We start from the raw sequence: 12,208 nt of genomic DNA, 5'->3' as shown, positions 1-12,208 counted from the left end.
TCCTGTAGTAGAACAAATTTGTTCATAATTGACATTGCTCGCACAACTTGCCATACTTTTTAGTAGTATCAGACTTCTGCTATTTTATTGTTTTAATTGTATTATATTAAGAGAACTTACACAAAGTGGGCTTTTATTTTGAGTTAGATTTGAGTTTGAGTGGTTAGTGAGTTAATTCGTTTATTTGAAGCTGTTTTCAGTGTCATATCTTGATTATAAGTATTTTATCCTTTACGAGTATAAGCAATGGAATTAAAAGCACAAATGCAAAATCAAACTTGAGTATTTGTTTTTCATCATCATCAAACAAAATATCTGTTTTATGGGCTAACGCGAACAATTTTATCAGTCAAAAATATAGCGATATTTTTAATTCTAAATCTAAGTATCGTGGAATTATGATTAAAAAAAATTACCCGCCGAATTTGGCAAAGTAAAAACAGTTTTATTTTTAGTCAAGTATTCGATCATGACCAAGACACTTAGAAAATGATAAATTTATTTTATTTTATAAATAGGATTATAATAATGTTTTGTAAATATAAGTATAAAGTGTATTTTTAAGTTCCTGTATGTTATATAATATGTGAAACATGCACAATTGTAAGTTGTGATACAAAATATTTTAAAATAAATGCCATTTCTATTTATAATTTGTTTTTCATACCTAATACACATCCCATCCCATTTGTTGCCTTAAAGTGAAGAAGTTGAATAAAACAACAATTTTGATCACGATTTAATCATTATATTTCTACAATAAAACTTATGATTAATTACAATATACTTCATATAACTTTAGATATATGTATGTATAGAGCACCAAAAATATATTTAAAATACTATTATCATTTCATTAGTCATTATACCATGCCAAATTCACTATCATAACATTTTGTTTTTAGTTTTGTACAAAATAATTTAAAAGTTTGAGATTCTTTAGTAAATTCGTAATAATTATATTCACTTAGTCATAAAGTAAAACTGTTGAAATCAATCAAGCATGTATGACATTTATGGAAAGGTATACACAAAAATAATCTTTTTAAATAATAAACATTTGATGTAAATGGAAGGTTAATCAAAATATTTTCGAAATATTATAATTTGACTCATTTATTTAAGGCACATTAAAATATCAACTTCTGATAGGTATCAATATTATCATGCATCTATTAAGCTATTTTGATTTCTTCGTTATAACAAAATTATACAAATTTATAATATTATAAACAATATACTTAATTTAGGAACAATATTTTTCGCTAAACTTGTTAAAATAAATGCACAATAGAATGTATAGGTATCAATAGAAAGTATTAAGGCGAAACGACAGAATAGTCTAAAAACTTGTAAATATTAATATCATTACATAAATTCGCATAATAATAATATAAAATCATGTTGGTTTTCAATATAAAATGCATTCAATTTGGAATGAAAGTAAATTTTATAATAAGTAGAATAAGAAATACAATCGATAATAAAACTTTTTTTATAAATAAAATACCGATTTAGTTATAAATAAAAATTAATCATCAAAAATTAATAAAATTTTAAATCTTATTAGTCTTAATACTGAGACAGTAATGGAAATAAATAGAGATCTTTTATATACATATTAAGATGGGTTTAACCTTTTTACCACTTTAAATCATATATTAACCTAGAAAATGTGAAGGTTACTTTTCATCACACTTCGTTACAAAACACGTGAGTTAAAAAAAATCTCAATTTATTAGCTTTAAATTTTTATACACATTTTGTTTTCACAAGTGTGGTGAAAAAGATTGTAACTCGGGGCGTAAGAATATTGCAAAATCATCAAGCCATCGCGATTGAACTATGTATACTCTATCTAATACATATTTAACTTATATGCCGTATGCCGTTTGTTCACATTATCCGATCCGACATCGGATGTCGGAAGGATTTCAATAGAAAAAATCCAAGATGGCGCCTGTAATGTATGGGATATCGGTGCGACAACCGATATCGGATCGGATAATGTGAAAACACTTACGCCCCAGCATGTTGCACAGTGTACTATTGACAGCGTCCGCCATGCCATTACACTTTGTCCATATATGGCGCTTTAGGTACGAATTGTTACAACGCATTTAGGTGTTCTTGGCGCCCAAAGGGTCAAAAACTGAAGTAAAACTATATTAAAAATAAAATTATTGAACTATTATTCACATTGCCTATCCAGGCTTATCGACGACTTTCAAATACTACGTTCAGAAAGCGACAGTAGTTAAATGAAATCTTAAACTTGATATTCATTGTCATATATTACATGGGATGTAAAATATGTAGACCTACGATTTAGTTACTATTTTACTTGGCTTATTATTTTATTTGAGCCAAATAATAGGATTTTCAGTACAGATGGTGTTTTTTTTACGCACTAGTGCGAGAAGTGGTTCATTATATGCCAGGTCGAGACTTCGGAGGCTCATCTGTACTGAAAAACGTCGTACGATACACGTGCGAAAAGGAAATTCGTAACTCGTGTCGATTTAAAACACTCCCTTCGGTCGTGTTTTAATTTATCGCCACTCGTTTCGAACTTCCTTTTTTACGCACTTGTATCGTAATGTACTATTTCAGTACAGGTGGCTTTTTTTACGCACTAGTGCGAATAGTGGTTTATTATTATGCCAGGTCGAAACATCGGAGCCTCATCTGTACTGAAAAAAGTCGTACGATACAGATGCGAATAAGAAATTCGTAACTCGTGTCAATTTGAAACTTACGCCACTCGTTTCGAACTTCCTTTTTTACGCACTTGTATCGTAATGTACTATTTTACGTTAATTACAAGTACTATTCGATGTAAAATATTGCTAAAATGTGTAGATCCTACTAAACAAGTTCTACTAAATAACCGACCACGGTGTCTTAAAAAAGTATGTTCCATAGAAAATACCATCATTTGATGTGCTGTACCGTATTTTCTGTTGATAAAGGTAAGTCAGTATTTTCATCAAATCCGCTTATATTTTGGAGATTTCAACAACAATTCCTCCTAATAAGGCACTATTTTCTTAAGGCCTCGTAATAATTATATCATTCAATATAAAAGGCACGACGTTAAATCTTTGCTTAACAATTTATAACAAATATTACAAGTAAAAGGACTTCACAATAGAGTTCCGATAAGAGCTGAATATGATTGAGCGTTAGACATCATGTGGCGACATCTAGTGGCGAGTAGCGGTACTAATAAATCCGCTACTTGCCGCTAGATGTCGACTATAATAAAGTAAGCACTTAGGAGATTGCTCTAAGTTATTAACGATTTAAAATTGACCCTGTTTCTTGCTACCAAGGCACTATAATTAGGGCACATTTAGACGGTACGAGAACTCGCATACGAGTTTTATTACAATGCGGTATTTGATGGCTGTGCAAAATTGTATGTAACCTAAACAGCTGGCAATGTAACTAAAATCGCATGCGAGTTCGCACACCGTCTAAATCAGGCCTTAGTCGATGAGGTCCTCGACGGGGTCTTAATACATGATTGTGTCCTTATGTTATTTATATGGTACGATGTTAAATGGAGCCTTTAATAGGGTTATCCTTAGTAGGTGAGATTGTTTCCGGGTTTCAGTTTCTGAGTAGAGGACATCTAGTGTCGAGTAGCGGTACTAATAATTCCGCTACTTGTCCCTAGATGTCACTAACTACACAACACAATGTTCTTAGTCGATGAGGTTGTCGACGGGCTTCCAGTCTCGGTCACTCCTGAGCAGGACTATCTCTTCTTCGGAGTCCGTTTCGGAGGGAGGGATCTCTTCTGCGTCATAGTAGGGCTTGCTCACTATTTCTGAAATTAAACGTTAATGATTAAATTACGGACAAAACTTAAAACCACTTTAAGTTCAGTCAAGCCTTGTTGCTATTGATTCCTTAGCCCTAAATAAAATAACACAAAAAAGATGATAGGTTTACAGATTGGCTAGATAGGTCATAATGGCTTCTGTTGTGTTGGGTTTTTGTAAGATATAGGATAACAAGACTAAATGTTCGCAATTTATAAACATATAACATATATTTCGGGAAGGCGTTAACCTCGAAAATATACCAAGAAATCGTAAGGTGTTTCTTCCAACGTTCCCTAGTATAATTGAAAATATTTACTAGATGGCGCTAGTGGTGGTTGTCATGTGTTAAAAATTCCTTGTTATATTATCCAGTCATGGTAATACACTGACTTTACATCAAGTCAATGGCGGCACACCTCGGACACTGGCGATCAAATACATGAAAGAGGCGCGTTTCTAGCACACAGTCTAAGCTCGTGTAGGTGAACGCGTACTATGCTTGTATGAGTGAAATATGACAGGTCGACTGTTCGCGTTTTTGATAGGCGATAACTGTGAGGTAACCGAGAGGGGCTGGGCGGCACTTTTAGTGGGGAACGGGAGTGGCCATACCGTACGATAGTACTCTTTATTATACTGTGATGGCGGCAAAAAGTTATATATGAAAAACTTTATGTTAGTAGGTACCAGCAGCGGCTGGTCCATACAAGCCGATTCCCACCGGCTTGCCTAAAATTCATTACTAGTAAACAAAGACATATATAACTCCGTATAGACAGATAAAGTCTAAGAAAAATACGTACCTCAGTACTATCAAAGAGGATCGAGTATTATAGAGAGTTACTGTCGAAGTAAAATGTGTAATCACAGTGCATAGACTGCCATCTCTTGACACAGGCTTAAAACTTTTGAACTTCAGTTTTGACAATTTGGCCCATATTCTTAGCTTGATATGTTTTAAATGTTAAAATGCCTTTGGGGTACGCTCAGCTAGATGGCGCTATTTGACATTTTAACACATATCGAGCTAAGAATATGGACCAAATCGTCCAAACTGAGGTTCAAAAGTTTCAAGCCTGTGTCAAGAGATGGCAGTCTATGCACTGTGATTACACATTTTACTTCGACAGTAACTCTCTATTATACTCGATCCTCTTTGCTAGTAAAGTATCTAAAGTTAAGGTAGGTTTCTTTTTGCTTTGGTGTTGCCTAGCAGAAATGTTCACCAGCCGCCACCGGTAGGTACATATAATATTCTGCGGTTATTTATACTAATTACAGGTATCATGGCCGTACCATATTTCCCGTCGTCAGTGAACGGTCGCTTCTCGTCGCTCGCGAGCTGCGTGAACATGTAGTCGCGGCGCGAGTCGCGCGCGCGGCGGCAGCTGAAGCACCACGCCGCCAGCGTCACCAGCGCCACGCCCACCACACCTGTAAACACGAACAAACTTATCAGTAAAAATCGAAATAAGATGTCATGTCATCATCATTCTCCTTGCGTTATCCCGGCATTTGCCACGGCTCATGGGAGCCTGGGGTCCGCTTTGACAACTAATCCCAAGATCTAGGCACTAGTTTTACGAAAGCGACTACCATCTGACCTTCCAACCCGAAGGGTAACTAGACCTTATTGGAATTAGTCCGGTTTCCTCACGGTGTTTTCCTTCACCGAAAAGCGACTGGCAAATATCAAATGAAATTTCGCACGTAAGTTCCGAAAAACTCATTGGTGCGAGCCGGGGTTCGAACCCGCGACCTCCGGATCGAAAGTCGCACGCACTTACCGCTAGGCTACCAGCGCTTAAGGTGGTATCCGTCATTTTTTCTTTAATATATGATATGTTATTTCAATTTTTAATTTATATGTATATAGTAGTGTGACTACTTAAAAACAAAAATCAAAATATTTGTTAAAATAATTTGATTTGTTCCCATAGTTAATAAAGTAATTAGTATTTCACGATAGATTTTTTTTTTTTTTTTTTATACCACGTCGGTGGCAAACAGGTATACGGCCCGCCTGATGGAAAGCGGTCACCGCAACCTATGGACGCCCGCAACTCAAGGGGTGTCAGATACGAAGGAAGGACGAATATTTCGTCTCGTCTAGTCTCGAATGGCACGATCTTGTGACGACATCTAGCGTCAAGTAGCGGTACTGATAATTTGGTTTGGTTTTCTTCGTGTCTATCGAAGAAAGGTCTATGCTATGATGAAAGAAAGGTCTACGATATAATATCGATACAAGTGCGAAACTACGATAGATGGTGTAGGTAGAGGTACAGGCAGACCAAAAAGGAGATGGTGCGACGACCTGGAAAAATTTTATCCCAACTGGTGGGGAAATGCGAGTGATAGGGTCGAGTGGAGGAAGAGAGGGGAGGCCTTTGCCCAGCAGTGGGACACTAACGCAGGCTAGAAAAAAAAAAAAAAAACAAGTGCGAAAAGGAAAGAAATTCGTAACGAATGCCGACAAATTAAGACCGAAGAAAGTGATCGACGCGAGTTGCAAATTACCTTCTCGCACGTGTATTGTGCTACCACAGTCATGTAAAGTACGTATGTATCGTAATATGTTATTAGTTATTACAAGAGATTATAGAAATAAATTTTATATCATTAAACAAGCATGCGTATGAGTAATCACCGGGTATTGAACTTTATAGGTGTTGCATGTTATTATTATTAAAATATGAGCATTAACAAATGTCGTACAAAATTTAAAATACACCAACTCTTATATTAATAATTAAAAATTCAGTAAATCAAATCAAAAGCTTTTAAAAAAGGCGTCGCTCGGTCCCTACACTTTCGTCTTAAAAGTTTACCAAATATCCCGCTAGATGTCGCGATTAACCATTTACAACTAGCTAACGGTTGTCATTCTCAGTTTCTAGGGGTTTCCTACCGACATAATTGTAATCAATATACGCATGTGACACGTGCCGTATGCTTGTTTGTCTCTTTTTTGATCGCTCCTGCTTACTTAGAGTTCGCATAGGGCGAAATAAAATTATTTGTGAAAATTAAACGTTTGGGCCTTTTTCAAAGTTGACCATCCACTTTTTATGTAACATGAGTAATTTTTACGCGATTCAAACTATGATATTTGCACGTCGCTTTTCGGTGAAGGAAAACATCGTGAGGAAACCGGACTAATAATTCCAATAAGGTCTAGTTTACCCTTCGGGTTGGAAGGTCAGATGGTAGTCGCTTTCGTAAAACTAGCGCCTACGCCAAATCTTGGGATTAGTTGTCAAAGCGGACCCCAGGCTCCCGTGAGTCGTGGCAAATGCCGGGATAACGCAAGGAGGATGATGATGACATTATTAAGAGATTATAGCAATAAATTTTATATCATTAAACAAGTATACGTACCGCCTGATGGTAAGTAATCACCGGGTATTGAACTCTATAGGCGTTGCATGTTTTTATTATTCTCAGTATTTATTATTATTATTAAAATATGAGCATTAACAAATGTCGTACAAAATTTAAAATACTCCTATATTAATAATTAAAAATTCAGTAAATCAAAAGTTTTAAAAAAAGCGTCGCTCGGTCCCTACACTTTCGTCTTAAAACTTTACCAAATATCCCGCTAGATGTCGCGATTAACAATTTACAACTAGCTAACGGTTGTCATTCTCAGTTTCTAGGTGTTTATGAACGGACAAGAAGAGGTGTTTATGAACGGACAAAATAAGTGGTCAAAGACATGCACTAATTTTGTCTCTTTTTTTGATCGCTCCTGCTTACTGAGAGTTCGCATAGGGCAAAATAAAATTATTTGTGAAAATTAATTGAAGGCATGTTTACAAAAACAACATAACTAACATTTTTTGCGGATTTGAGTTTTTGGTATCATAGCATTCGTCTAAGCAGGATCTATACGTAGAGCAAAAGATAGTGTCCAAAAATGACCCTAATTGTCCACACTCAGTCCCCAAAAATATACCCATTTTGCAAAAACTACATATCTACATTGTTTTTTACAAAAAGAACATAACTGTGAACTCTTTTTAGTTTACGTAACGTTTTAGGTTATGTAACTGGCATATAAGTGTACGATTGTAAAAAAATGGAAACAAAACTATCGCGTTTGATACACGTAACCTATCCAGAAGTTTCTTTCACATCTTAAAAATGAGTGGAAATAACATTTCATCCCCAGAATCGTTGAAAAGTCTTACCCTAAAGAATATTGCTAAAATTTTTAAAAATTAAGAAAATGCCCAAGAACATCAATTTAAAACGTGCTTATGAGTCTTCACTTCCCCTTAATCCTCACAAAGTAGGCGACTTGAGAAAATTGATGCAGTTTTTGGTCAAACCATCGAGCCATCAATTCTACCAATCAATTTTGTATAATACGTGTCAAGGATCGTCGTCTCTGGAGGTAGATAACGATGACAACAGCAGCGGATGTGAAGATTAAAGTAGATCCACTAGTTTAGTAAGATAAATGATAGAATACAAAACATAATTTCTATAGAAACTTGTTTTATTTTCTATCAAAAAGAACATAACTAACAAAATTTTACAAAAACAGCATAACTGACGAACTTATTTTTCATATTTTTTCCAAAAATAATTGTCTTTGAGATGTGTAATCGTGTGTTTCGGAACTAATGGCCACTTACTTAAATAACGTATACAACGTTTATGTCCAATAGTTAATATATAAGAAGACATTTAGTTTTTTTCGTTTCCTGTAAATTCATGTCTAGTGTAGTTATGTTGTTTTTGTAAACATGCCTTCAATTATTATACGTTTGGGCCTTTTTCAAAGTTGACCATCCCACTTTTTATGTAACATGAGTAATTTTTACGCGATTCAAACTCAGAATCGCGAGGTCTTTCGATCCTGGGAGGAAAAAAAAATTACCGACTTCCATACACTTGTATACAAAATGTATGAAAAAATGGTAACGGAATGGGAAAAAACCTTGGGACACTTTTTTTCCTATTAAGATTGAAAGAGCTCGAGATTCTGAGTGGAAACCACTTAAAATAGCCCAGTCGCTTCTAACCAACTAGTATTACGTTTTATTAGTGGAAAAAAAACCGGCCAAGAGCGTGTCGGGCCACGCTCAGTGTAGGGTTCCGTAGTTTTCCGTATTTTTCTCAAAAACTACTGAACCTATCAAGTTCAAAACAATTTTCCTAGAAAGTGTTTATAAAGTTCTACTTTTGTGATTTTTTTCATATTTTTTAAACACATGGTTCAAAAGTTAGAGGGGGGGGGGGGGGGACGCACTTTTTTTTCCTTTAGGAGCAATTATTTCCTAAAATATTAATATTATCAAAAAACGATCTTAGTAAACCCTTATTCATTTTTAAATACCTATCCAACAATATATCACACGTTGGGGTTGGAATGAAAAAAAATATCAGCCCCCACTTTACATGTAGGGGACACCCTAATAAAACATTTTTTTCCATTTTTTATTTTTTCACTTTGTTGGCGTGATTGATGTACATATTGGTACCAAATTTCAGCTTTCTAGTGCTAACGGTTACTGAGATTATCCGCGGACGGACGGACGGACGGACGGACAGACAGACATGGCGAAACTATAAGGGTTCCTAGTTGACTACGGAACCCTAAAAAGTGAGTTTTAAAAGCAGTTACATACTTTGGTTGCTATTGTGCGAGGCCGCAAACATCATCATCATCAAATATGGTGTACAGTTCTTACCAGCAACCATGACGAACACCAGGCGAGACATGCCGAGGACCTTATCGTCTGATTCCAACTTGAAAAGCACTTTGGGGGTCATATTCTCATTCTTGTTCACCTGAAAAAAATATTTATCATTTTATCACTCATTAAATCTGTGTAAGAATGTCCTATAATATTAATTTAATATTAGATAATGTTCATTGAGAACAATAATATAGTTTTACACTTTGTTTTAATATTTGTTCTTATGCAAGTTTACTTTACGTATTTTTTAAACACAACCACGGAGCCAATATTGACGTGGAAAGTGGCGCCAGCTACTCAAATAATAGGGAACTTGACTGTAGTTAAAATAAAATATTTTTCAGTACAGATGGTGTTTTTTTTACGCACTAGTGCGAGAAGTGGTTCATTATATGCCAGGTCGAAACTTCGGAGGCTCATCTGTACTGAAAAACGTCGTACGATACACGTGCGAAAAGGAAATTCGTAACTCGTGTCGATTTAAAACACTCCCTTCGGTCGTGTTTTAATTTATCGCCACTTGTTTCGAACTTCCTCTTATCGCACTCGTATCGTAATGTACTATATTGTAATGATTGTTTACCAGCATTAGATGAGGCATACACTAAAATCTAATTATGTGTGGATCACATGCTTTCGAAATCAGCGCTCATCCCAATACATCGCGCGTAGTTAATAAATATTTGGGCAAGCTTATTCTATAACTCGCATAATGCAGTTAACATTAGTAGTAGGCCTACGTCACTGGCTCGCGGTCGCGCGTTAAGTACCTACTCGCTAGAAGTTGCCTCGAGGTAACAAGTGGCCCAGAGGCGCCACGCGCTCGCCTGTGTAGTCGCGTGTACCTACTATTCTTCGGAGTTTTACGTACTAACTTATTACATACATACATACATACAATCACGCCTGTATCCCATGAAGGGGTAGGCAGAGCACATGAAACTACTCAAGTTTCAGTGCCACTCTTGGCAAATAAGGGGTTGACAGAAAACGAAATTGTGACATTGCAGTGACAGGTTGCCAGCCTCTCGCCTACGCCACAATTTACCCCATATCCCACAGTCGCCTTCTACGACACCCTCGGGAAGAAAGGGGGTGGTGAAATTCTTAACCCGTCACCACACCAGTAACATATTAGTATTAGTTAAATAAACGTATTTGTCGTTTTGCGGGCATGTGAAGAATCTGTTACGTTAGTAACTTATTAATAATCTGTGTTAGTAGTCTCTAACGTTTTCCATTTCTCACTAATCATACCAAGTGCTTCGGTAAAATATGAATATCACTACAAATCAAACTTACCATAACGTGTCTCTGTCTAGATATATATCCATCCTTCTCAGCGGTCATAAGCACCTCTCTGCCCATGAACGTGACAGGTAGAGACACTACGAAGCGGCCATTGGCGTCGCTAGTGTTGGTAGATACGGGGTCGACGAGTTTCTTGGCGCCGAGGGGGTACACTAGTAGCTTAGCTGTGCTTAGAGGTACGCTGTTGTGGTCGAGAGCGAGTCCTGAAACGTACAGGTTAAAAGTTAGCCATGTATTTTAAGAGTTTTGAATATGATTTGCAGTATTTCTGGAGTAATACGGCCTTGAAACCTTCAAGAACAAAGTGCACTTCCATATTAAACACCAGCAACGCTCCTTGTGTTTCAGATGTCTGTGGGCGGCAGTGATCGCTTACCATTAGACGATCCTCCTGCTCATATGCCACCTCTCTCATAGAAAAATATATATTGATCGGTCTATATCCTAGTCAGTGTAAATATGTAAGTTTATTTTTACTGGCTGATATTTTAAGAATATTTAGTGATAATTCGTTTAAAGAGGTTATTTGGTATCGTATTGTGATCAGGAGAAAGTTGAAGAAAAGTTATCATTCCTCCTTGCGTTATTCCCGCATTTGCCACGGCTCATGGGAGCCTGGGGTTCGCTTTGACAACTAATCCCAAGATTTGGCGTAGGCACTAGTTTTACGAAAGCTATTGCCATCTGACCTTCCAACCCGAAGGGTAACTAGACCTTCACCGAAAAGCGACTGGCAAATATCAAATCACATTCCGGTTCCATCCATCCGGTCCATCTACAGTTCCGGAAAACTTATTGGTGCGAGCCGGGGTTCGAACCCGCGACCTCCGGAACGAAAGTCGCACGTACTTACCGCTAGGCTACCAGCGCTTCTAAGAAGAAAAGTTATGAAGCGAGTTATTTTGTGTCTAGGTCTGCAAAACCTCCATACAAAAGGTAAATTATTTCGCACCTCTATTGTTCAGAGATAAAAGAAGTAATGTATTATATACCTGAAATATACACTAAGTTGGGGTCGTTATACAACTCTTTGTTGTCGAAAGTGCCTCCCGGTAGTTCGCTGTTCGCTCGGTGGAGTATGATATCTTTCTGTTTCACTTCGCCTTCGATGATCCGCCATGTTAATGCCTGAAATGCGAAAATTATAATTATAGCGACTTATAAGTTTTTTTTTGCGTAAGTTTCTTGAATCTTAATGGCGGTTTTTTATTGATTTTGATTTTTCTTGTCAAAATTAGGTAATTTTTATTTAGCCATCATCATTTAGTAAAGTAAATCTTCTTCTTCATCAAGTGCCTCTCCAATTAGCAAATGGCAATCAGCTCCGCATATATTTCTACCTATCTTTGG

At 36.4% G+C, this 12,208-nt stretch overlaps 1 protein-coding gene across 9 annotated transcripts in view; it reads right to left on the bottom strand.

Moving 5' to 3' along the window:
* Positions 1-2,579: 2,579 nt before the first annotated feature.
* Positions 2,580-12,208, bottom strand: part of LOC125236529 (carboxypeptidase D-like) — a 92,690-nt gene continuing 83,061 nt past the window's right edge. For all 9 annotated transcript variants that reach the window (XM_048143357.1, XM_048143359.1, XM_048143360.1 and 6 more), the window contains 5 exons: positions 11,851-11,986; positions 10,850-11,061; positions 9,539-9,638; positions 5,130-5,267; positions 2,580-3,835 (listed from right to left, as the gene is read on the bottom strand). In XM_048143357.1, coding sequence (XP_047999314.1) covers positions 3,711-3,835; positions 5,130-5,267; positions 9,539-9,638; positions 10,850-11,061; positions 11,851-11,986 — 711 coding nt within the window. In that variant the 3' untranslated portion in view covers positions 2,580-3,710. The remainder of the gene's footprint in view (positions 3,836-5,129; positions 5,268-9,538; positions 9,639-10,849; positions 11,062-11,850; positions 11,987-12,208) is intronic.

Source organism: Leguminivora glycinivorella, chromosome 19 (genome assembly GCF_023078275.1).
Source record: "Leguminivora glycinivorella isolate SPB_JAAS2020 chromosome 19, LegGlyc_1.1, whole genome shotgun sequence".
In the NCBI taxonomy this organism is placed as follows: Eukaryota; Metazoa; Arthropoda; class Insecta; order Lepidoptera; family Tortricidae; genus Leguminivora; species Leguminivora glycinivorella.
The sequence above is the reverse complement of the archived record's forward strand: the minus strand, read 5'-3'. Positions and strand labels throughout refer to the sequence as shown.